This window comes from Aptenodytes forsteri, unplaced genomic scaffold, assembly GCF_000699145.1.
Source record: "Aptenodytes forsteri isolate BGI_AS27 unplaced genomic scaffold, ASM69914v1 Scaffold9, whole genome shotgun sequence".
Lineage (NCBI taxonomy): Eukaryota > Metazoa > Chordata > Aves > Sphenisciformes > Spheniscidae > Aptenodytes > Aptenodytes forsteri.
Genome location: NW_008796217.1, coordinates 7095419 through 7122952, shown reverse-complemented (window position 1 = coordinate 7122952; position 27534 = coordinate 7095419). Strand labels below are relative to the sequence as shown.

Genomic DNA, 27534 nt, shown 5'->3' with positions numbered 1-27534 from the left:
AGACACGTAGACCTTCACCTCACTGAACTGCAGTCAAGTAGCTGTAAGTGTAACTCATAATCTTCCACTGGAGACAACAGCTGGAGGTAACCACTAGAAGGACCTGAGTCTTTTTTTCCCCTGCTATTTTTTGCAAAAAACTATTTTTTTGCATTGGAATAAACCACTCAAGCTACAAATTATCACAGTTGCACCGTGCATGCCAACAGCCTGCACCTCTCTCCAGGGAGCCATACGAGCTTTCTAAGAATCAGAGGAAACCCAATGATTCTCATAGACTAAGAGACACACTACTCCCTGTGAGGTGCTCGAAGATCGTCAGCTGGAATACACGGTGGAGAAAGAGACCCCTGGGAAGCACAGGTAAGTTTCTTTTCTCATGAGTGGTCATTATGACCTAAAAAAATAGTCCCTTTTCTTACAGCACTGAGCAGATTTTTAGACAAGGATGTACATCTGTTCTTATTTCTGTTGTTGACTTTTGTGTGTGGCGCATGAAGGGACAAGATGGGGGATAACTCATACCTCTGTGGACATGTTTTCTCATGTGTGACATGGAAATAATAATTACTACCCCACAGTGTGGATGAGACATATATTAGGGTATATAAGGCATACTTTATTTCCCAGGTGGAAAGCACCATAAATGATATATGTGCTTCATAACTCTAGTATGTTTTCTTCTACATGGCCTCTCTTTGCAGCGTTCATGTTGATGACTCTTAAGAAGACATCTGCAGTATCAAATGTGATTCATCTGGGGCATGCTAACATCACCACTTACTACTTGTAACTCAGTGCCAATCATAGACCGGCAACGTGAGCTTCCAGGTGTGAAAGAAGTGGTGACAACTGAGATCTGGCAGGTGCTGATAGAGCGTGTAAGCCAACATGCAATAAGCAGGAACCAGTGTGAACTTTGGTTTCAAAACCTAACACATATTTTGCAAAGGCTGCATTTGCAGCACTAGACAGGAATTAGAGGTTGTTTTGCAGCAGCCACAGAATAACCTTCTGCTATTGTGCTACCAAGGATGCACACCACTTTCAGCTTTTGCAAACCAGTTTACCACAGAGACTTCCTTGTGGGCTTACCCCTGCTGTGTTGATACTATTGTGCACAGGCAGCTAGGCTGCTCAGAGTGTGCAGCTGGTGGGGGGCTTTCTGCCTCCTTTTACAGCAGGCAGCCATTTCTGGCCTTCATCTACACCATTTTAGGAGATGGGGCCCAAGTTGTAAAGTCTGAATTTGGAGCCAAACACAATTTTCTTCAGCATTCACAAGAGATCTCATCCTAGGTTTGGGCTTGCTCCATTCATATCAAAGCCCAGCTGCAAAGCTTGTCTTCCAACCAAAACTTCCTCAAAGCTTTGGGGTCTGGGCTTGTAGTTCTGGTTTTAGCTCCATTTCTAGATGTTTTTGAAAACTCTATATGTAGGAAATTTAAGGCCAGACCTTTGTCCCACTGAAGTCAGTACAGTCTTGCTTTCTTGACACTGATTTAAAAAAGGGATTTAGGTCATACAGGTAAGATCAATGCCAACTGGAATTTTCAGGAGTTTTCCTACATGCTTAACATTGTGTTGCCAATCAGACACCTTAGGTCTGTAGATATCTCCATTTTGTGATCACATTTTATTTCATTAGACACATGGCCTTCTCTATTTAGTATTAGTTCAACGAACCTGTCCAAAAAAAGTCCTTGTTTGGTTTGACCTCATACATTTTAATAGTTGCTTCTGGGGTGGTGGGTTGTTTCCTCTAACAGCTTTAGCGCTGAGATAGGATAACAGATGAGAGTGGACTGCCAAGCTGTTCCAAGGCAATGATTTTTATGTTTCTGCCATTGTGTGAAGCCAAGGTCCAACCCAAGCAGGTGAGGGCTGATGGTGCGCTGAACGTCTCAGAACACCGGTTGTCCGAAGGAGAGGACAGCAATGTACGTGGAACACAGCACTCGCCAGGCTCTCACAGGAGTTTTTAGGACAGTTTTTGCTCTTAGCTCTATGTTGGAAAGGGTTTTGGAAAACATTTTGCTCTAGGAAAAAGAGTTTTTCTAAAGCGTATGTTATTAGTTATCTTTGTTTGTTTGTTTGTAACAAAATTAAAATTGAATGGGTTGTGCTCACAGAGCAGCACAGAAACAGCAGTTGGCTTGAAATGAAATGAGCTCAACTTGAACATGCTCAGCTTCAGATGCATGTTAAGCAATTTCCTGGTAAAAGTGTGATAAGGATTATTTGTATAAACAGTCGCTTCTCCAGCCATGTAGAAAGAAACACTATCAGTAGCAGGGGGTGGCTGTGGTCACTGTTAAGCAGTCTCAGTGACCTCTGATTACCAACCTAGCACTCCTCCACAACGCTGTACGGTGCTCCTGGGGTGCTGTCAGCCTCTGAAACACACCAGCGGTTTCTCTTCAGAGTCTGTGTGAAACTTCATTGTGTTGGATGAAGGAAATCTTCATATATCTGAATTTCATTTCAGAGGCCCGATAATGACAGCTGGTTTTTAAGCGCTTAGAAAAGCAGGAAGAGCAAAAAGACTCTATCAGACTTTAGAGATCAGAACAGAGCCCTGGAAAAATCTGCAGTTGCAGCAGCACCTGTCACATCAAGCTACTATGCATGTAGGTTAGGCTGTGTAAGGAAAGAAAGAGGGAAGAAACTCATGTCGTTACTTATGGTCACTTCTCAGCTCTGTTACTGCTCTTACCACGTGAGTATAGGCAAGAGATTTAAGATTTAAACACATAAAAAAAAGGTTCTGCAAGGAACAATCTACTAAATGTCTATGTCACTGTACAATAAGACACTTGGAATACTTTCACATTTATAAAAGAGGCAGGGAGCATTTTTTAAGGGGTCAGCCTCACAATACAACAGCTCTGTGAGGCTCACATAACTATGTACAACGATTTCCAGCAATTGGGAAGTGGGCAGAGAAGTATCTGGATAAAGTGAAGCCCGTTGTTACCAAGGTCGTGATTTTAACTCTTTCCACACATTGGCTTTTCTATAAGCAGAAGTTCCCTAGCACTGTGAAATGCTTCAGGCTTTTATCCAGAAAACAGCTTCATTACAGTACATGCACAAGTCCTTAAGTAAGGGAAGAATTGAATTCTGTAAGAAACCACGATAGTGAATTGTTCCCTCAAGAGAAACAGCAGTGCACCCCTGTGCACCCCTTCCAGAGCCACCAGGACAGCCCTGCGGGCAACCTCTGCAGAAGCACCCCCAGCACCACAGGGCAGAGAGAGAGGTGAGCCCTTCCAGTCAGTGAAGCTTGTCCTTCAGTTGTACATTGCCTTTTCTAGGAGAGTTAGTGTCTTTACATCTTCTACTGTAAAAAGACTGTTCAAGCTGATGGCAATACTTCAGTATGGGTATATGCATACAATTCATGGAAAAACCTTTCCCTACCTTAAAATTGAAAGGAAAAAAAAGAGCAGATTTTAAAGTTCTGTGAGCTGCTGGATATTTGGGAACAAGCTGTTATTTAGCTCATTTTCTCTTTCACAAACCACACCTTGTCCTGCCTTTTACATCGTATGTCTTTTCTTTCCTGTAGCGTACCTTCCAAATGTGCTTTAAAACTCTTAGTATGTATCATTTCTTTCAGTAAAGTAAGTTCAGGCAAAATAATCTGCAGTAGAATTGTTTTAATTAGGGAGAGAGTTGTTGGAGAGACTGCCAAGGGAAATGAGAGAAAAAGTCCCACCCCTTTTTAACTGGCTGGAAAGATGTTCTTGGAGAGTTATGTGCTGAGAATTCATTTGTAGCATAATGTCTTGGCACTGTACAATATTTTGTTTGATTGCTGTGGCAGCAGACTTACCTACAATGGTTTCACAGAGAGATTAAAGCCAGGAAAGCAATTTTTACTGGTGAGAACTAGAAAGAAATGGCTCACCAGTGACAATAAGCAGTTCTTCAAGGACTACCAGTTTATACACGCAGATTAGCAGAATTAGCAAGAGTTTTTGCAACAGTGCCATCTGGTCTTCCTTTGGAGGAGAAGAGTGCTGTACGCATATGACTTGTTCAGATGGAGCACTGCACAAAGGCATTGTTTAAAACTAACTGATATTTGTAATGAAGTTAGTGTTCAAGCTCAAGCCCTTTTGCAACTTGGTTAGCACAGTTAATTCCACAGGTGATGGGGTCTCCCTCTGAGCTGTGGCAAAGAATAAAATATGGGCAGTCAAATTCAAAGGTGTCCAACCTTCATCCTTGAACAAACCGTGCCTTTCTCAGAGGTTCTCGAATTGTAATCAGAACCAAATAGATCAAATCAGTGTCTTAAGAGAGAGTTCTGTGGATTTATTTATCTTTGCTAATGTCCTACATTGGACAATCAGGATTCAGTGTGAGTATTTCTGGAAAAGGTGAAGGCATTAGTGCTCCTTTAGCTTAACTAGCAAGGTGCTGCTTTTAATACTAAAGCAAAATACTAAACCTTTTCCCAGGGACTGTAACTATTTTACCGTCACTTACTCTGGGTGATTTTGTAATTTCTAATGTCACTGATCCTAAATTACTGAAGTCTTACCGGGTAGGAAGAACTTGCACGCTGGGAGCGTAAGCATCCATATTGCTCAACTGATCAGGAATGTTGTTTTCCTTCAGTGCAAGCTACAGCCATTGGATCCATGCATTAATTTGTTGTGACACCCCTGAGAAATAACTCCTCTGTGTTGCTGTTCCACAAAGGAAGGAAAACAGGGAAGCAGTAAATATAAAAGGTTTCCCTGATCTGAGGAAGTTGCAGGAGAAAAATTCTTTATGATTTCCCTAAGAGGATCTGTTGGATCAACCGGCTTAGCTGCATATTCCCCAGGAGTTCCCCTTATCCGTGACATTAGAAAGGACTGAGATTTGGTGAAGACTTTTTAGGAAATTTAAAGAAATATATATTTTGTATGCTTTGAAAGGGAACGGCATTTCATTCCCTAGGCATCTTCCATTAAAATATTTTTAAAAAATTTAGAATTCTCTCAAGCTTTTATCTTCCTGTTTTTACTGCCACTCCTCTTCCCCCTGAATACCTCATTTTGCCCCTAAAATGATGGAATGGAGGAACACTCAGAAAAACACTAAAGTTTAGTTTCAGGCTGCCCTGAAGAATCTTCTCCAGATTTGAATAAAAAAAGAACATAATTTTCAAAATAATGCAACTTTCTTATTAAAGAAAACATGCAATTTATTTGTTCATTAACTTTTTAGGTTTTAGAAGCACTGACAATAATTATGGTGACTGTTATTACTATCCTGCTATAAAGAACACAGCAGCTTTTGTGGCAGGGTTCAAAAGATTAATCAGAACAGCTGGAGATGGAAAGAATGATAGGTAACCGTAAACAACTTGCCACATTAGCTTGTTTTCTTAAGTTATTTTTCTTGTTGATGTTTTCCACATCCAATAAAGGTGTATGTAAATGAAAAAGTATGGCCAGTGGTTGGATTTGAAGAGCTTACAAAGCATTGGAACTGCTGTATAGTCCCACCTGCAGAAACCGAAGAACAGTGGCACTTCCTTGTTCTCATCAGAGCTTTCTCATACATTATTAGTGTTCACTGTTACAAAGACATACAGATGAGATCAGGACATTGGTGCTAGCTATTCTACAAAAATAAATGTAAGTGCAATGAAAGTACAGCTGTCATCCTAAAGGGTTATAGTCTTACAAGGCTGGATGAGTGGTGAGGGACAGAATGACACGTCCATGGTCGTACATTAGCTGTATTGTAACAATGTCCAAGGTCTCTACAGAAGGAGGGTGATGGGGGAGAGTCCTCTGTGCTAAGCAAAACACAAAACTAAAATGAATTATTTGAGTTAAACCAATGCTGTTTCTCCATGGACACTGTTAGATAGCTTGTTGTTATAGATTAATTCAGAGTGGGAAGTCACCTTCACAAGTAGGAGAGGGCCACCTAGAATAAGACTGAGAAGTCTCCATTAATTACCCTCATCTGGAGAAAATACCAGGAAAAAATCATACATAACCAATGACCAGAAGCTTAAAAGAGATGCCTTTGAAATTAGATACTTTCTTTTAAAAATTGTGAGGATAACTGATCATTGGACAAACTGTTGCAGGCAGTGGTGGATTCTGTATTTCTTGATGTCTTCAGATTGGGAAGGTAGAAGTTGCAACTAAACACAGGCTACTGGAGCAAGTTAGAATGAAAAAAATGTGGGTCAGACTAAATCAACTGATAGTCCTTTCTAGCCATAAATTCCAGGAATCTCTGAAAGAGTGTGAGAATAGTAGGAAAAGTGTGGGTAGCAGCTCTATCTGTCTAGCTCCAGCTGCTTCTTCTCACTGGCTGTGGGCTCAGGGCAGAGCACTTCTCTAATCCATAGCTACCAGGAAAATGAGGTTCTTCAGCTTTCTTATTTTGGACTAATCTTTCCTCGTCTCTGAGCTTCTCTGCCATTTGTACTAGGCTCTTTTTACTTGTATAAATTTGGATTTCTTGTAGAAATTCCTCCATGTATGGCAGAAAGGAAGAGCCATGGCTTCAGCCTCATGGGGTCTGCCTTGGGACAAACAACTTCAATCTGGCAGGGATGTAGAAATTTATGCTGAGGTATTTCTATGAATTTTATTAATTAACCTCATAACAAATGCCTTGTCTAAACTCTCTGGGCTGCCCATTCTCTGCAGCAATAATCCCTATGAATGGGAAAAAGGCTCTTCCCCTGAATGGCTCCCACAGGTAGTGTCTGTGCTGGATGTGCCTGCCTGCCTTTTCTACAACAATGAGTTTGGAATGACTATTTCTTTCTTTCTTGCAGCTGTGACATACATGAAATAGAGCAAATCATTCATTTAATCATAGAATCATAGAATAGCCCAGGTTGGAAGGGACCTTGAAAGATCATCTGGCCCAACCTTTAAATTTAAATTCAAATTAAAATTGCTACGGTGAGTGTCCACTGTGGGAACATGGAAATGCAGTTGGCAGTTGTCATCTGATTGTATACATCACTGAATGCACAGCACCGAAAGACAGGCCCTGCTCCTAAAACATTGACAGTCATACATAAATGTGTATTTTCTACAAGACTTTACTTGGTCTACTTTGTGGACTAATTACATGCATCAGATGTTGAGTTTAGGCTGTAAGGTTGTCCCAAAGCATAGCCAGGCTTTGTTTTGCCAATGTATGTCCCTTAACCAGAAATGAACGCAGCCAGAATGGTGATGGAAAGGGAAACTGGGGGAGAGCTTTACAGACACACAACTGCTCTCTTGCCATTCGAACAACCAAGACAACAACCCCTGACTGTTGTGAAGGAGCTTTTAATCCTCCTCTCCATAGAAATCCATGTTAGCCACAAATTTACAGCTGGCTTTCTGTCGTATGAATTCCAGTCAGGTCTATTGCTCAGTTTAATTCAACGCAGCTCTGTTTCCCAACTGGTGCGTTACAACTTAGGCTCAAGCACATCTCCAAAATCTGAGTCTGGTCTATACAGACAGGTAAAACTTTTGGCCATGGGCCTTATAGGTCTCAAAGATATTCCACAACGAAAAAGGATGGAGGCAAGCCAGTTTGCCCATGAATTTTCCTTGTGATGGGAATACTGACTCAAGAGTGATTTATACTTTGAAGACCAGAAGCATTTTTGCTATGCAATTTACATACTCTTGCATGCATTTTGAAGTCTTGGCCTCAGTGCAGTAACAGTCTGTGTATGCTTACTTCTATCTAAGCCTTCTGCATCAACCCTTACTGTCCTGCTCTTCCAAAGAAAAATGTACATTTTGATGGAGTATTCCTTTCAGTTTAGTTTATTTCTATTCACATTCTTTACTATTGTATGAATACCACCCTCTCTACAGTGGTTTGACGTGTACTCCCTTGGATTTAGTCACTTGTCAAAATAACCCTAAATATTAAACTATTTCACTGTTTTAGAAGCAAACTCTAAATACTGCCTCATTCCACCCTCCTGTGTTTTCATTCTAAATAAAACAGTTGCCTTGACTTGACTAATTCCAACATTTTTGTTATCACATCAGAAACGCAGTACCTTAACAACCTCAAATAGAGTTTGAAGCAGCAGAGATCATCTCAGTATTTAAGCATTTTGAAACAAATTGTATTCCACAGATAGCCAAGTGAATAAACCACATGAACTGACTTTTGCCCTCAGGAGGTCTCACTCATGGAACTTCAGAATTCAAATTGTTTAAAACTCAGAGTACTTGAAAACCTTTATGGCCTCCCTTGAAATAAAAGTAACAGAAGCTGGAAAGAGCTTGAAGGTGAAAAAATGAGCTACTAAGACTTAAATCCTAAACAGAACAAGGTACTATCTGAGTACCTTCCACAGGACATCAAAAGCAATGGTGAAGTCCTTGGTTGCCTGGGTAGGTTTCTTTGCATATGCTCTGTGGGATCAACATTCATTAAGTGTTTTTTGGTGGGAGAAAGCTGGGAGAAAGAATGAAGGGATTATGGAATAAAAACAGCTGTTGAATTGTGTCATATATGGTAATGAGCCCCCCCCGCCCAATCACATAAGGAAAACTGCAATATTTCATGAAGATTGTCGGAATCCAGCAGAGCATTCCACAGCAGGATTACCTTGGCAAGAGGTGCAGACATAGCAAAGCAAAACCAGATTCATATTGTGAGTAGTTCTCACACATTTTTTCCTGAACTTCCTGATCTAAAGCACATCAGAGGTATGCAGCTGTCCCTGACATTTCTTCAGTTGCTTTGAAAATGATGGCCAAGGCTGTAAACAGGTACTGAGAGAAAGTGGAAGCCTGCTGCGGGACTTGAATTCAGACATACTGTGCTAAAAGCACCTTACACCATGGAAAAAGTTAGCAGTCACCTTCTGGATCCATTCACAGGTTTCGGATTCCACACCTGTTATAGGAGTTCAGGCTGGAGGTGACAACTGCATGAATCACTGCGGCGAGATGCCCATCTACAAGGAAATGACAGAGTTTCCTAGTGAGCTGAAGGTGAGAGAAAGCATTTCTGGAAATTGCTGCAAATTTGATCATCCAAGTCTAGCAAGGAGTCAGCCACAACTTTGATGAATAAGGGCTGTGTATCTTTGAGGAAGGATGGTGACAATGTTTTGGCCAGCTCTTCAAAGTGTTTCCCCTTTCAGCCAGACACACTTTGGTCTTGCCTCCATTCAGGCTGAGCTGACTGTTCTTCATCTAGATAGTTACTAGTAGGCATTCTGACATGGTAGAAGAGGTGGTGGTTGCATTGCTCGACAGTGGGTGTACAAGAAGGCAAACAAGACGAGGTAAGCTTGACACACTTCACAGTAACTGTGATGTAACTTATATTAAGGCAGAATTCCCTTCTAGGTATTTCACTAACACCCTAGCAAAATCTGTAGCCATGCCATGTACTCTGAACACTCAGCAAAAGGTGCCAACCCTCGTCTCCTGGTAGAAGCTCACCTGCAAGACAGAACTGAACCAGAGGAGTTGGGCTAATGGGGATTAATTGGCAGAGCCTCCTAGTGGAGGCCTTCTGTATAACTGCTCATGACACAAAATACATCAGAAGACACCCTTTTCTTTGGCATAGCTATGCCTACCCTGTGTTGTTGGTAGGTTTTGAACAGGCTCTGCTGGCTAAGAGAGATTTTTTCCCACACTTCTGTCCTGTATGAATATGCATGCAAAACACTGCAGTACAAGCTTGCCTTTCAGAAGGGCTGAACATCTCAAATAAATGACCAGATTTTCAAAAGCCCCAGCACCCATGCAGGAACCAGAAAGAAGCTTTCCAAACTGAATAAAACAAAACCCACTTTGGCTCTGTCGTGGTTTAACCCCAGCTGGCAACTAAGCACCACACAGCTGCTCACTCCCCCCCGGTGGGAGGGGGGAGAGAATTGGAAGGGTAAAAGTGAGAAAACTCGTGGGTTGAGATAAAGACAGTTTAATAGGGAAAGCAAAAGCTGCACATGCAAGCAAAGCAAAACAAGGAATTCATTCACTGCTTCCCATGGGCAGGCAGGTGTTCAGCCATCTCCAGGAAAGCAGGCCTCCATCACGCCTGACGGTTACTTGGGAAGACAAAACGCCATCACTCTGAACGTCCCCCCCCTTCCTCCTTCTTCCCCCAGCTTTATATGCTGAGCATGACATCATATGGTATGGAATATCCCTGTGGTCAGTTGGGGTCAGCTGTCCCAGCTGTGTCCCCTCCTAACCTCTTGTGCACCCCCAGCCTACTCGCTGGTGGGGTGGGGTGAGAAGCAGAAAAGGCCTTGACTGTGTGTAAGCACTGCTCAGCAGTAACAAAAACATCCCTGTGTTATCAACACTGTTTCCAGCACAAATCCAAAACACAGTCCCATACTAGCTACTATGAAGAAAATTAACTCTATCCCAGCCAAAACCAGCACAGGCTCCCATGAGAGCAATAGGAATCTTGGACAGTCTGTGACTGAAATGGCCCAAAGGAACTGAGCTCCAAGAATCTGTCCCTGCATGGGGCTGCTAAGTCCTTCCAGAATACAACCTTCATTGCTGCGGCCCCATACTTAGGTATGACAAAATCATCACTAGATGCATTTAGCTATTTATATGAAATTAATGAAACCAGTGGATTCTCGGATTGTAAAACTGAGACCGCCATCTGCTCAGTGTTCCTGCTTTCTGAGTGCTTGCGTGCTGTTCTTTGATTCTGCCTAACACACATTCTTGTTGCCACTGAGGTCAAGAGTTTATTGTTACAGGTGGCCAGAGAGATTGTACCTGCAGAAGATGGTAAGTTCAGCACCCATAGTGCAAAGCTGCTTCATAATGAATCAAAGAAATAAAAGCAAGGTTTAAGAACAACAAAATATATGCTGGTCAGTATTTCTCTGCATTATACTATTGCTGAAAGGATGTATGTGAAATAATACATACAACAGTGTTCAAGAGCACTAAATAAACTCTTCTTTTCCTTTAGCTGAAGATTTGCAAACTGAAAATAGTGTCCCTTTTGTGTGAGGAAAAATGCTCTAGGTTGGAATGGTTCAAGAAAATCTGCACAAACTCAAACTATTCCCAAAGACAGAGAGCAAGTCCCTGAAAAATTTGCCCCTAAAATCACTATGCTGATTGCACTTGCCTACTACTTTATTTTCTCTTCCTGCAGTTCATTCACATTCTTCAAACTTGCAGTCCCAGGATAATCAGTGTTCTCTGCTCAAGAAACTGCTCATTCCACAGTGCACATAAGCAGTATTCTCTGTGAGACTTAGGAGTATGCCGAAAAAGGCAAGCTGTGTGTTCGGTTGTTTGATGGGCTGAAAGTTAGTGGATGGCTGATGTGCTCATCCAGTTTTGGAGGTTTCCTTTCTGTCTTTGTTTCACAACGGAGCCTGGAATTACCGGATTCGAATGGGTATCCATACTTTATGGGTTCTTAAAGAACAATTTAATACTTAAAGCTGAGACATCGAACCCCTAAGACAAAGAGCTCTACTTTTATTTATGGATAGATTTTTTTTCAAATATCAGATAATATAAATTGGAAACCAGAACTATACCATATCAGTAATTTCTTTTACTTGGTATTTAAGACATATGTAGGCAAGAAAGGGAGAGAGATGAGGGGATTGGACAGATGATGGGGACTTTAAAATGTCTGTTACATTTCCAGAATTTCTTTCCTGGTAAGACTTTGAAATCTCACAGCTGCTGCCCTTTTGCTTGTATGATTATTTCTCCAGCTGTGTGGAAATGCTGCAAAACCATTTTGTGACCTGTCATAGAAAATATTTTGACTCAACGATCAGTGACATAGAAGTTCCTGCTGAATGCTATTGCCTAACTCTGGTGTTAGAGTGGATAAAAAAATGTTGTTGATTCTTAATCATTGTATTTGGAACTGAGGTATTTAGGATGCTTTTTAGCAGCAAAGTTGCATTCTTTATCCTTTTAAGAATTTTGAACCTCGTTCCTCCTATCTCCTCTGTGCTTTAAAGCCCTAGTTAAGGAAAGGGTTAAAAGGCAGTTAAGGGGGAGTCTTTCTCCTTCAGTGGAGCCTGATTTCTGGCCCTGTACTATGTGCAGGGATAAAAACCCTGCAAATCAGAAAGAATGTTTTTCAACACTAGACTTCAGGATGGCTACCCAAGTACCTGAGAAAATGAAGATGGAGGAGAGGGAAAAGTGATCTAGGAGAGCTGTGAGGCAGGAAAAGTCTGGGAAAGTGCTACAGAGAAGTGATTCCTGTTGCTTTATAAATGCTTCCCCTGATGGTTCTGGGTTCTTTTGCAAAATGTCTCAGTTATCAAACCCCGCAAAGAGACACAGTCCAGCCATTCCTCAGACAGGGCTGACTGACTGATGGCCACCTGGCAAAGTGGGGAGATGCTCATTGATGTCAAGTGGCTGCTGAGCTGCCAAGTAAGGCCAGTGGTCTGCAGCATGGCGGGGGACACAGGCAGGCTCACTTCAGCTCCCCATGTTGCCATGAGAGGACACCAGAAGTCTTGCTAACTCTGTTTTCATTCAAATCTTTCCTTTTTTTTTTTTTTTTTTTTTTTTTTTTTTTTTTTTTTTTTTTTTTTTTTTTTTTTTTTTTTTTTTTTTTTTTTTTTTTTTTTTTTTTTTTTTTTTTTTTTTTTTTTTTTTTTTTTTTTTTTTTTTTTTTTCTTAAACACTTGCTGCTTCGTAACCAGTAGGCCATTGTTAAAAAAATAATTCTACTTTCTCATGCTTGCCCTGTGTTAGCACAAGTTAAAAGAGGTAAGCTCCCAGACTGTAGCACAAATGCGTATCATAGGCCTTGACAATGTTTGACAAAACAGTGATTAATCTTTCATAATTACACAAAAAAAGGAAAAAAAAAATAGAAACCTAGAAGGAAGCCTGACTACTTGTCTCCACAGCTAAGTGTCTGTTTTCTACTGTCTTGTGATACTGCCCCACGAGATCAGGCTATGACCTAAAAATGTTGCTTCTCTTCATAGTCAGTCTTCAGGGCATAAGCTAATGGCTGGAGAGATCAAGAAGGAATCCTGTCGCACACACAAGTACAAGAGCAACATTATATACCTGGCTAAGTGCACAGTGATGTTCATTATCTTAACTTATGTCTCAAAATGTTGGCTGCGTCTGAAGGGAGGAAACTAGGCTAAAACTGATGAATTTTTTGGACAGAAAATTAGGTGAAACTACTGCTGGTAACAACTGCCCACAGATTTCCCAGTCTGCCTTTACAAAGATATTGAGAAGGAGATGCAAAATTTGGCAAAGGAAATGATTTTTCAGACAGATGCTTTCCCACCTCGCTTAAGGCTGTCTTTAAGAAGCACCATTCATCCCTCTCACAAAAATGGTGTTGCCTGGCTTTTGCTTCCCATAAGAAAGCGCTCCCAAGGGTCACTTCTTTTGACTTCTTCCAGTAATACTTGCACATATAAGAAAATCCCAGGGTGACAGAGTCCGGACTGACAAGGCACATTCTATGGTTACATTGGATTCATTTCTTAGAAAAACATCACGTTTTCTGTAATTTGTTTCATAATCTGGCATTTAAGGTCAACTATTTACCCCGAGAAGAAAAGGAAAAGGGCAGCCAAATTTGTGGATGAATTATACTGAATTCATTGGCATTTCTCAAGATGTTAATGGGTGCAGAATTAGGCTGTTGCCACTGTTTTCAAAGACCTATTTGTCTGAAGTAGTGCCGTGTTTCACAGTTACTCTAGAGGCTCTGTAGGGAGTTAGGGTCTAGGACACTAAAAAGGTATCAGAATCTGAGCTGATGGTGCTCTTGTTCAGTCCTTCAGACTTGCACCCAAAACTCCTGACTGGGCTGCATTTTCACTGGAACTCATGTGGGAAAAGTAAAGAGAAACAGGGTTATCAGAGACTAGGAAGTGAAAATCGGAAACTGGCAAATGAGGATTTAGTGCTAGAAGTGGGATAGAATTCTGAATGCATTTCCTTCTGTCAAGCCTCCTATGACAAAGTATGGTGAGGTAAGCCAGGATGTGGATTCAAGTATGGGTGATAATTTGCCTCTCTTTTTAAAATATCCCAGTGGTAAATGTGGTTTATCAAGGGATAAACCTTGATGTGGCACAGTGACTTACTCATCTTTCTATAAGTCTTAAGTATCGGAAGTTGATGCTGTGCAAAAAATTCACAAGCGGAACAACGGCTGGAGCTTCCCAGGAAGTCTATATGCCAGAGAGGAGCCATTTGACAGGCTGGCTTGTGCCTGCAGATTATGTATTTGTCACTGAGAGAATAAGTTGTTTTGCCAGAGAAGAGGAAGAGGGGCTAAAAGGAAACAATTCAGTTACCTAGACACAGTCAACAAATTCAGTTTAGATGTCCTAGAGTATCTAAGACATTCTTATATGACACAGGCCCTATGAGAGATTTCAAGACAGACAACTGAAGGCCTTAGAGAATACCCTAAGCCATTGAAATGTCTCTGGACACCTATGTTTAGATGAGTGAATCCCACCCTCACAGTCAAGTGAAGCAGTGGAAGGTGAGCAGAGAGACATCTGAGATGGAAGAACAAGCCCTACAGAAGACCGCCAGAGTATACCCACAACAGTCTCTGCTAGAAAACCCACAGGATTAAACAGCTTATTATAGGAAAGGAAAGACAAGATTACAGTGGAGAAGATGAAAAGGGGAAAAAAGAGAAGAAGAACTTTGTTCAGAATACAGACAATCTAGCAAAGGGTAAAAACAGGCACTAGAGAAACACGTCCTGGAAAGGGGATATGAAGGGTGAGGAACAAAGAGAGAGGGTAGATCTAATTCAGAGAAACATGTACAATCCACCAAGTTCAAAATAGATGAAGTAATACACCCTGCTCCATAAAACCAGTTTCAAGTACTTTCTAAACAATTTCCCTTGAAAATGATAAGTCACTAGTTTCTAGAGTGATGCAGAGCACGCTCTCTTAAAACTTTTCCTAATTCTTCCATAAGATTTCAGAAACCCTCAATTTTTCTTTGTCAATTCCATACCCCAGCTAACATGTTCCCAGACAATGAAATTAAAACGACATGAACCTGACAGTCTTTAGGATAAAGGAAGAAACCACACAAGAGGGAAATGGACAAAAAATTACAGGTTTTTCATTTTTTCCCCTGAACAATCCAGTGGGCAAAATTCTCCCAGGAGTTCTCTCTCTGAAGTAAGGACAATTGCAGTGCTGTAATTAGGACAGAAAGATTACCAGTTGCCTCTAATTACATTTTGATTTCTACTATTTTTTATGGTTCATTTTTCTTTGAAAGCTATTTTTCACTGGAATGAGCCTGAACAGCTGTGAGCCTTTGTTGGTGATGTGGGTTAGCAAATACTATCATTTGAACTGATTAAGTGTGCACATTCCACTTGTCTTTATCTCATTAAATTGTAACACAGTATACACTGTACACACTGGAAAACACACAGATCACATGTGTACTTGTAGGAGACTGGCACTTGATAACTAGAGACACCGGGCTTGCCTAGCGGTCACCTGGGATTAATTCCCACATTGCACAATATATATCAGTTTCATAGGCCTCATAAAACGGGGGTTAAGATTTCAACCCTATATTGAGGTACATGACATATTTTCAGCTGTTTTAAAAATGGAAGAGAGAGAGCAAAGAAAATTTTCTTAGGAGAAAATGTGGGGCACAATTTACATTACAAAAACCTCCTTATCTAGGCAATATGGTATTTTGCCCAGTGCTCTATGTCAGGAGGCAGCAACCTATCTGAAAGGATTGCATCAGGATGTAATTTTCTTTCCCCAAAATAGAGATTAAAACCTGCCTAGTAAAAATACACCAGAATCCAGGACGTGTTGCACCTCCATGAGAGAAAGTTTTACTGATGGCATCTCAATTCTTTACGAGACAATGGTTTCCAGCTCAATTTAGATTTAAACAGAAGCAGGGAGGTGTTGCCTTTTACAGATCTCTCTTTTACAAAGTTGCTCCTAGCTCTAGCCCACATGGCATGAAGAAATGCCTGTGTGCCATCTTTGGCTTTCCTGCCTTTCTTGCCAATCTCTGTTGTGGAGTATTGCAGCTCTTAGATCTATTCTTGGTAAATGCAGTGACTCAGAATAAAGTTTTATTATGCACTGTATGTTTCCTATATGAATAACAGAAAAAGAGAAACTCCTGATACACTCCATATCCCCTATGCCATTCCTATTCTCGGTTTGCTGAAGCGATAGGGACTAGTCAGATATGAACCATCTTTAGAGCCTTTGCAAATGCCAAGTCTGTTTTGCCCCAGGCCAGAAATTATAAAAACATTTTCTTAATGAAAAAAATACTTTAAAAGCCTGATTGAGTGCCACATATATGGAGGTCAGGTTATTCTCCAGTGAACTGCACTAAAAAGCTCAAAGCCTCATTTAGTAATGCCCAGCCTGCCTCTCTTAGCCTGGGTCAGTTGCCATGGCATCTGCACAGCTCTTTAAAAAGAACCAAAAGCCAGTGTAGGCTACATCTGAGTCAGCTCAGTGCCTGACCTAACAAAAATACTGTTGCCTAAAACTGGGCACTCCTGGTTGCTTTTACATGAAGCATACTAGTTTAAGCCAGGTGATAACACTACCAAGGTAAGATGGTGCATGTAACAGTTATGAGCAATAAAATAATTAATTTAGCTACTGGGCTTGTCAAAGGATTAGAAGGTGCCTCTGTGTCATAACACCAGGTGTCAGAGAAGCTGGCAACTGAAGACAAAATAATACACCAATGCCCAAACAAGCACTTATTACCCAGAGTAAAAGGACTCCACAGCTTTTTTGTATTGGGCAAGGGTTAAAACCTCAGTTTTGTCTTCGCTCTGATGTTTCCAAAAATACACAGATAGGAAACATAGGTTTGCTAGGAAGGAAGGAGGTGACAGAGACTGTGGTCACACAATTAGTGCTGATGTGGCACATTTACCTCCGGTCTAGCGATGGAGAGATGCCTGTTCAGGAGAGGACCATGTTCACCTCCAAAGGGACGTCTGGGGTCTCTTTTTATTAGCTGTTCATTTCTCAGCATGTGTGGGATCTCATTCAATGCCCAGGCTTATTACAGGTTTTGAAAACCAGCACGAGAAACAGAGGCCAACAGTTTTGTTTCTCAAGCCTCTGATCAGCCCCTGTCAAACTAATTTTCCTGCCAATAACAGCAAAAGAGTGTAGTGCTTGAGTGTGTAATAGCGGGAGCCAGAATTCATAAGCACATGGAGAAATTCCTCCTAAACTTTTAGGAGCTACTAAAGATTTTGAACACCGCCTTATACTGCCATGCAAAATGCTGGACATCTCCTATTTTAGTGCAACATGCTATCTCTTCCTAAAGCAATCACTGTTAAACCTTCTTTGCTGTACATGAAAGAGAAGGGGAGTTTTGTCTTGTAAATTGTCATTTTTTTACAGTATCATGGGTGGTTTTTTTAAATCTACCTGAACTAACACCTATTTCTTCAGTCATTCATAACTACTATGAAAATAATAAAAAGTATATGTGGTTACTAAATAGAAGTAGTAGGGAGTGTCCCTGGGTAATTTGCCTATGCTCCAGGCTCCAGTTTTAAAAAACAGGGACTGGCCATATCCTGCTGCTAATTCTGCTTCTGTACCATTTGGGTCTAGAGAGCTAGAGGTGAGTGACTGCATCTGATAAGGAACACTCTTTTGCCCCCAAGCTCTCAAAAACACAGAAAATGCTCCTAGCCTTACAGCCAGGGCTCAAGAAGGAAAAATATCTCAGATGCAATCTAACGGGTTCATAATCTAGGACGAAGATACTCACATTATGCGAACCAAACACTGCCCATTTGGCCCTGTGACACCCAAGCTGTCTGTACTCCTGCTAATGGAAAGAGCACACGGACAGACGCATGCAGGTTCCTTTGGAACATTCTGCCCACTGGAAGAGAAGAAATCTGCCTTTCACATGAAGTAATTTTGCCAGTGTTTTGAATAGTATTTTCCGCATGTTTTTTCTATGAGATCAGCAGTCATGCCCTACTGTTCCACATTATCAGCCTTTTTTTTTTCCACCCTGTGTTTTACATTAGCAAATCAGCCAGCTCTGAGATCATATTACGTAAGTTTCTTGTTTTCTTTTTTCAATTTCTGTGTTTCTCTAATTAATAGGAAGTGGCTCTCCATTATGGCCTAGAGATGATAAATGGCTTCCTTTCCTCATTTGCGCGCGGCTCAGCTACGAGCCCATTGTTCCTTGAGCCGTTCTTTCCCAGTGCTGCCAGCCCCAGGGCTGTTGTGCTTTGCAGAGCAAGAACCACTCCACGGACAGGGCAACCATGTCACGAATGCGCTTGGCCCTCACCAGCTGGAGGCTCTTGCGACAAAGAACTGTTTGCATAGTGGAAATGTGCTTACTGCACAGGATAATCTTCGACCCGTAATTTTGGCTTTGACTGGAAGCTAGGCCCTCCTGTAAGTAGGAGTTGTCTCACCTAACATTAACCTACTGAAAGATAGTTGTCTGAGCTATTGAGCTGGTTACTGAGGCTTCCTCTGTAATCAGTGTGGAGGAGTATTTAACCCATCTGAAGTGGATGACTTTTCTCAGGAGGTGCCCACTTGCCACTGGCTATAGAGCGAACTGAGGCTGCTACTAAATTAAACATCTACTTTCCAAATGACTGAAGTGACATGATATGAATCCCATCTTACATGGTTTGCTGCACCAGTTGAAGCCTGATCTGTGTGCACAAATCTCTTCCTTACACTGTAGCCTAAGACATTCAATGCTACTTCCATTTTCTGTGTTGAAGCTGTTGTACGACTTTCCTTTTTTTTTTTCTCTCTCTCTCTCTCTCATTAGTGGAACTTGTAAATAACTTGCAACAAATCACATACTTCAATGAAATAAAAATTTTGAAAAAACTTCTGTGAGCACCTTCCAATTTTCCTCCAATGCATATGCTTTTCAAAGTTCAGTGACTGCATCATTTGCAGACAGTTGGGTATGGATATTCAATACTTAAAATTCAAAGACTGTGGGTTGGTCTGGTTTGGATACATTGACCACAAAGTATTTTTCCTGTTCTGTGGCAGAATAACAACTAGCGGTTATTTGCAGTAACTCATTTGACTCTGCTCAACACTAGTTTAAAAGCATGGCGATGGTCTGTTACAATGGCTTAGTTGCATGGTAATAATTTTGAGCTGAGGTGGAATTATTTAAGCTGCTGAAACATGATTGCTTGAGATTATCTTGTCTAAAAATTAGGTTTCATGAGTCAAAAATTTATTTTCTGCAGATGAACCCTAATATGCACTTAAAATTCATAGTTTCTAAGAATGTTATTAGTGAATTTATTTGCTACAATATTCCTGAAAAAAAAATATGTAAAGGAGAAGGATATATTGGAAATACATCCACTACTTTTGTTTAGCAAGTTAGAAGCTGAGAATTAACAGTGAACTAGTAACAGGTTTTACAAAACAAAAAGAAATGTTGAATCATTATTGCCAATTAACAGTGAACTAGTAACAGGTTTTACAAAACAAAAGGAAATGTTGAATCATTATTGCCTTATAATCATTAAATTTCTTCTCAGAGAAAATGTGGGCAATCATTTGGCTGTTTCTGGTATTTAAGATGTTACAAGGGAGTGGTCATTTCAAGCCTAGCCATTCTTGCTTGCATATAGAAGTCTGAAGATAATTTCGGATTTTGACTTGGGAAACCAATTCTTGGGTCCTGCAGTTATTTTTAAAACAAGGCTGGAATAGTTAGAACTAGACGGTGTCACTGAACAGAACACAATTGTAACAACTGTTAAAATGAGATGCCTTATTGACAAAGCTCAGGAGACAACAGCTGGTAAGAAAACAGTCTACGTTACATACATGATCTTCTCTTAGTGTCTTCACTGAGAATCCTTTCCTGAGAGTCCTGGACACAGCACCCTTACAAAGAATCTGGAATCTCTTTTGGCTTCCTAGCCTTGTCCTCATGTCTTGCTAGAAAGTGAGTTGCCTTCCAACAGGCGGTTCTAATGCATTACTTCTTTCTTGTCCTTCCTTTGTTTAAATTTTGTTATTCCATATTTCTGCCCTGCATGGGCTGGGATTTCCAAGTCTGTGTTCCTTGCAATGGAACAGACTACTCAGCCAGCTGGTATTCTCTATCCCATATATTAATTAGTCACAAAATCCAAAGGTTAGACCTCTGGACATATTTCAGTTAGTGAGATGAGTAAAGGAAATGGGATTTGTCAGAACTGATACTTGGGTCTCTGGCAACTGAATGCTAGAGCAGCACATGCTGATGAGAGATACTAGACAGAAGATCTGTTCCATGGAGGTGTGCTGGTAAGCTGATTTAGAAGCTGTGCCTAGACACAGCTCCAGACAAACAGGGATCTGAAAGCTGGCTCCAACTCAGCAATCTGGTGACCATTCACCTAGGCTTAGAAAACATTTTGTTCTAAAGCTTTTAGTGATTTCTATTTTCTACAGGAAAATGTCTACTGAATTATTATTATTATGCACCTTGCACTCAACAGAGGAAAAGATGTGGTGATTTCTTTGCAGTCTGAAGAGTTGATTTAATACTGTATCCTTGTTGGTAATTTGGCACTGCAACCGATAAACTCCCACAAATTTCAGAAGTGACTGTTCAAAGAGGATGACAGGCATTAGCATGCTTGGCAACCCCCCCCACACACACACACTGATTGCTCAGCACATTCCTCCCTGTTTTCCTTGTCAGGTTCTCTGGAGGAAGCATGTTGTAACCACACTCACAGAAATTCCATTTTGGTTGCAAGACCTTTGCCCACTCTGGAGAAAGCTACGCCAGCATTGGAGTAAAGTTACATCCAGAACTGTAAGGGAAGTAAAATATTCGGGAACATTCGTCTTTCAAAAAGTATCTGTAAGAATGGCAGTCAGTGTCCCCTAAGGTTTGGACCTTCTTCCAAAATTTCTGTTGCAGTTTCCAAAGCTCCATCTCCAAGGCCCTGTCTGACTGATGCAAATCTGTGAGATCACATATGTTTAAAGATTTTCCACCCCCCCACCCCCCAACAGGAGCACTCACTAGCTAAAAGAAGCTTCTTCAAAAGTAATAGTTTTCAGGAAACCCCAGAAGTGAAAGGCAAATTGCTTGAAAATATATGCCAAGTCCAAATTATTAGGGAACCAAAAATTCCTTATTCCCTTGAACAGGAATCTCCATCAGCCTGACCACTGGTCAGATGCAGCAGGTCCACTTTCTGGTTGAGGAATCCAGAGATTTACAGGATTAATAAGGTAATTCTGAGTGAGTTTTTTAGGTCACTAGCTTTTATCTGGCCTACTTTGGTAATGACTAGAAAGCATTATCATCACTGAAAGTGATTGTGTTCACATTGATGTTCATGGTGGGTTTATGCAACTTGAATGGAATAAGTTTTTTTTTATGGAAAATGGTGATGGTCTTACTCCATTATCTGGAGAAGGCAGACAGCTCCAACATAAAGAAATCAAGTCAAACAAGAAATATGGTCACAGGTCAGAGTGGAAAAGCCCAAACATCAGAAGTGTATATGATCTGTGGCAAGACAAATGAGTATTCTCTAGGCTTGTCAGTCTAGTATGCTCCACAAGTGTAGAAAAAGTCAAAACAACCAGGAAAAGGAGGCTGGGAAAATTTCCATCCTTACTATTGTAATCCATACACAACACCTGGAAATGCTTAGGATTCCAGTAACAACTCAGAATATAGCTTTTTTTTATGAGCAGTACTAGTACTAGTATTCTTCACTCTATTGTTAATCTGAGCAACATAGCCTGGCAAATACTATAAACATTTCTGGAGATATTCACTCAAATTTTGCTTCACCCAGACTTAAAGCATTTGTATTTACTTTCTTGGGTTACTTTCTTCCCTGGGAACAGAGCCAGCATCAGAGTGAATGTCACCCTCTGAGAATATTAAATGATTGACAGGTAGGTTATATCTATAAAGTAAGAGAAAAGGGTGCTTAGCTAATGCAGCTATAATGCCCCAGTAATACTCAAATATCTATGTGTACCACTGAGAAGTGGTTTTGTAAGCCAAACACCAAAACTAGGAACTGAATATCTGATTCCCCTGGATCCATCGCACATTTTCTTTGTTTCCTGTTTCTTTGTTTCATTCTTTAAAACAGTTACTACACAAAGTGATATAAAACAACTTATTAAGGACTTACTAGAAAAAACGTACTGTAGTCTCTCCCCCATAATAATAGTACTTAAGTATCTTATCTGGGCTGGGCTCCCCTGAAGTGATGACTTGTGCTTTGTTTCGGACAGCTAGTTTTTCTTCCAAAGCCTGCTGAAAACTTCCGTTTGCTGCAATGCTCATAATGACACAGTCTAATAAGAGCAGGGCTGCTCAGACCTACCACGCCACCCTGTAGTGCTTAGTTGTGCCCACCTGCTCTCCTGCTCATCCACCCCTTACACCTGGACAAGGAGGTGTCTGATGCTGTGCTGCCCGTGTTTGTGTCGTGTTCGCACAGTGCCTGGTCCCACAGCATCCCTGTCCGTATGCGTATGCCCAGGATCTCTGACTTACATAACATACAATAATAAAAACAAGCTCCCCCTTCTACTTACGCATAAAAGGCAAAGAAAAGTAATGGAAATAGTCACCTATAAAATATTCACAACAGGAGAGCTTGAAAGTTAGTTTTGAAGACAAGGAGGAGTCACAACTCCCTAGAGAAGCCTAGCCCCTAGAGAAGAGCCTGCCTCTAGCTCAGGCCAAGGTGAATTTTGGGCGGGAAACAGGACAGGCTCTGTGAAACAGGAAGGTTGGCAGTTACAAAGGACAAGGGACCGTCCTTGCCAGTCCACACATTTTGTAGCCAGGCCAGCTGGATTTGATGGCAGCCTACTCCGGCAACCTGAAAATTCTGTGCCAGACAATTTCAATAGAAAATGGAGATTTTTACAAAATGAAACAGAAAAAAGTTACCACCCACACTGCTTGTCTTCCTGCAGTATTTACCACATGGTATCGTCATTTGCAGCTTACATAGTACTACAGGTTTCTGCACCTATGCCAACTTGCAGAAGCTACAGATGAGAAAGGTGAAGGTATTGGTAGCTCACTAGATAGCAGGTGGGGCAGGTGAGTAAGGGGGTGAGTGAGTAAGGAGGCAGTACGGAGCTGTGTCACACGCACAGTAACAGCTCAAGTGAAATAACTGGCAGTACCGACGCTTACGCAGTCACTTCAACGGTCAAAGGTTCTGAAGTGATTGGAGTAGGTCACATCTGAAACTTTTGCGTTAGCCTGTCCACACACCCAGGAAAATGCAAGTGCTTTGGTTTGACCCAGGTCTTTATGACCAAGAGCTAGAATTGGATTTGAGATGAAAGCCCTTATTCTGGAAACCAGTTTTATGCCATAGAGCGCTCTCCATAACCTGTGCCAAGGCTGCATGAGTGCAGGTCACCTGCAGCTGCAGCTCTGGTATTAGACTACTAAGTACTCGTTTAACAACCAAACATGCTGGGACCATGTCTTTGAACAGGGCTTATTTCAGCATAGCATTAAAGTTTAAATTTCAAAACAGCATATCCCTCAGTTAATGTTTCCTTTAGCCTTTGATGTCTGTTTACTGTTCCACATACCTGTTTCTATTTTAGGTCAGAGAGCATTTGTATGTATCTAAGAGTATACATATCTAAGAGACTATTTCTGCGTGGATAATACAGAAGGTAATTTTAGGTCTAGAACACATACTGAGAAGTGGACAGGCTGCCAGAAGGATTATAAAACCAGTCGTGTGTTTTTCAAATCTAAAGAACAGGTTTCAATTAAGCAAAGCTAGGTTCAGCTGTAACAGAAATCAGTGCCAGGTAGACAAGGCTTCTCCGATCCCTCTCCTGCCTCACCCACCCTTCCCATTTTGTTCTTTTGGCCAGCTATGAAATGAACATTTGTTCTGAACTCGCAGAAACCCTTGCAGCATGACGGTCTATGGTAAGGAGTTCTGAGGTAAAGGGTTTCTATATAGCTAAAAGACTGGATCGGTGCAAGAGGCATGTCAGAGGCTGGCCCATTGCCAGGAAGATAACCTACCAGTTGGTATTCTGGAGCTTACTTGCATTAAACAGGCAGGAAGATGCTGTATATTTTACCATTGTATAGGCTCTGACCCTCTGCCAAAATAAGCTCCTGAAATGGATGCACAGCGCAGCATCTAAAACACTGCACTGTCCCAACTGCGGTAAAAGGAAAACACTTTTTTCCCTGTTGCTATGTACTTTGGCAGATATCCCATCCAAAGAATTGTGCTCAAAGTACTCTGGAAACACCTGCCAGGAGACTACTTGGGAATGTTGTTTAAACAAGCGTACCTGCCAACTTTCCAGCACTGTTGACTTTGCAGTACCAGAAATGCGTCCTATTTTAAAACAGACTTGATGGATAACAGGAACTGGGCCATAAGGACGAAGCAGAGAATATGCTTAAAAATTTGCTTGTAATTTTGAAGGTGCTTAAAGTAAGTAACTGTCTAATGTACAGACATTTCCATATGTAGCAGTACCTGTGGTGGGACTCGAGACAGGAACACATATGTAATAGTGGTATGTGTTGATGTTGTGTGAGGAGACAAAGGATGTATTTTTCTTACAGTAATTTATTCTAACAGGGCTTCCACATTATTTTATGCTGATAAGACATCTTTTTAAGTGTGTGTGTACAGACAATATTTTTAGTAAAGCTATAAAAATTTGCAGGGGAAAGCTTTCATATACAGTGTTTGTTCTCAGGAGAGGTCATGCAGAAGCAGAGGTAAAGGCAGTAACCACCTGCCAGATTTGTCCACTGAAGGGAAGAGAAGGTGAAGAAAGATAGAGAAAAAAGTCCTTTTTACACGCACAGACTTTGCATGCACAAATACACTGGCAGAGCCAGAGTTACCAGGCAATGATGAAAATATAGTCTGCTTCATTAACATCAGTCAATGCACAACACATGCCAGATCTTCTAGTGGGGAAACTGAATTTCCTGCCATCCCCACAATGCACGTACTTCTTCTATTCCCCCACACAGTGTGTTTATTTCCAGACATGGGTAGCTCAGTGTCCATTTACTTAAATCACATCTGGTCCCTTTGAGGATTTCAGAGATCAGTTTACACCTTTGTTCTTGACCCACTCCTAACACGTCCTTGTGCTGGAGAACTTGAATCCCATAGCAATTTTCTAGCTGTGAAGATCTGTGAGGTTCTCCCACCCCCATCCACTAGTTCTAGTAATAGCCTCACTCCACATATTTAATCTCTCCAGGAAACTTGAGCAAACATGGAAAATGGCTCTCTCAAGGATCCTCTCAGGCACAGGGAGGAGGCTCAGCCTCTCTGAATCAATCATTCACACTGTACAAGTCCAGTCATGCAATAACTCCAAGAAAGGCTGCATTAGAGTTCTGCTGACCCATGGATGTGCCAAAATGCTCAAATCCAAAGTTGCAGTTAACCCCCAAGAACATGCAGCCATTTAGTGACTGTCCATCAACATGGCACATGGCAAGTTCTCTCGAGCTGTTTTACTTTCCCACTTTCCCAGTGTTTCACATTGACTCACAGTAGTAAGGAATACATCTGCCACTTGTAATGCAGTATTTTGTGAATTTTAAAACTCTGCTCTAACCAGCTAAAATCCAGAAGTTGGCTGAAATGCTCTTTATGTCCAGATAAAAAGAAACTGTCTGCTGTGTCAGCACAAGTATATAACTTCATCCTGAAATATTTACATCCTTTTTGGGCTGCTTTTCTCCAGATGAAGCCAAAGGAGTTTTGCCCGACGACTACCGACTTTGCAGGTCTATCTATATCCAGCTTCTCTCGAATGTCAACAGAAAGACTCTTGTTGACTTCAGTAGGAGCTGGATCAAACCTGAAGTCATAATTCATGAGACAAAAGGCTCACAAAATTTAGCTGCAGCTATTCCTGCACTAATTAAATACTGTTTTGGGTAACATTTATTGCTGACCTTTCCACTGCAAAGATGCCTGTGCCATCAGAAGAGAGAGTCTCAGCTGTTATTCAATAATTTAGAAAACATTCACAACTATTAGGCATCTTTTCTTCATGTAAGGTGCTATGGCTCTATCACTTCATCTTGCTTGTTGCACAGGCACAGATATCACTAACAATTAGAGCAGGGTGAGTATTGTACAACCAGCTCCATGGACAACACTGAAACGCAGAGCTCTAAGCTTGGCTTGAGGACGTTTGGCATTTCTTTTTGCAAGCATCCATCTTTCACGTGCAGTATATTGTCAAGGAGAGAGTTTATATCCCCAAGAAAACAGCAGACCCATAAAAATGTAAAAACCTCCCAAATCCTTAATCAACCGTTGAAATCCATAGATGTATGGCAGGGAGAAGTAAATCCAACAGAATGCCTGTGAATGTTTAGGTTATCTTTTTTTATTCTGTGTAGTGGGATTGACTTAGCTTTAAATCTAGTTTCCCTTTCCTAATGTGGCATATGTGATTCCCTTCACTGCCATTGCAATCTCACCCTGGATAGCTCAGTACATCTTCGCCCATAGTGGGTTTTTGTTTGTTTGTTTACTTTTCTACAGGAACACTACAGCGTTTGCTCTGTTTTCTGGCTTCTGCTTCATCAGATTTTCTTTTCTTCTTTTGAACAATATAGAAAGCAGAAACACAATTGTGCTTCCTAAAAATATTTTTAGGAGGAATAGTGCTCTAAGTAAGGTATTTATTTTTAAAAGCCTCTATGGTATTTTAAAATATTTAGTTTAGTGCACAGAAAATATATGCAATACTTTGATATTCCTGCAAGGTTCAGATCTCTGACTTCATGGGAGGAAATTTTGTTTTAGTTATTATGAGCTCTTTTATCCATTGTCTAATTCTTGTTTCCTGTATTTTTAAGTATAGGAGATTGAAGAATTAAGCTGATTAAAATTGGAAAAATATTATTTTAAAAAGCTAAACATAATTTCTGAGGTAAACCGTCTTATACATAAAAATCTTAAGCATGAGATTTTTGCAGCACTCTTGACACTGAAATGCTTTCTATTATAAGATATTGTGCTTCCAAACTCTGAAAGATGCTTGAGATACTTGGCTCAGATTTGTCTTCTATGTGTAATGAAACCATTTGGGCAACATGATAACAGATACTAAATTACTTCAGCAAATATGACTGAGAGGTGGAGGCTGTATTCAGTGCTGTTTGTGATGAAGATCAGAAACTCAGCATTCATATTGTGCCTGTCAAGAACTCAAACAGCTATGATGTTTCTCATATTAAATTTTGCATTTAGAATTCTCTTATCTATGTCTAAACCTACAGTGTAGCAGTCATATGCAAAGCCCTTTCCTTAAAAATGGGGCCTTTTTTTTTTTCCCCAAGAGGAACAATATTTTGCAAGCAGTCATTGAAGGCAGTTGTAATCTTTCCTGATAATTTAGTCAGGAAAAATTTAATCTTTCACATAGCAACACACTGAATTTTCTGAGTGGGGTCTTGAAGAAACAGGAGTTTGGGAACTAAAGGC

General features: G+C 40.8%; 1 protein-coding gene across 1 annotated transcript in view; it reads right to left on the bottom strand.

The window, feature by feature from the left end:
* Positions 1-26554, bottom strand: part of TGFBR2 (transforming growth factor beta receptor 2) — a 98554-nt gene extending 72000 nt beyond the window's left edge. Inside the window, exons 1-2 of the mRNA XM_009288653.2 lie at positions 26526-26554; positions 25752-25894 (exon numbers count right to left, since the gene is read on the bottom strand). Coding sequence (XP_009286928.1) covers positions 25752-25894; positions 26526-26554 — 172 coding nt within the window. The remainder of the gene's footprint in view (positions 1-25751; positions 25895-26525) is intronic.
* Positions 26555-27534: the final 980 nt, after the last annotated feature.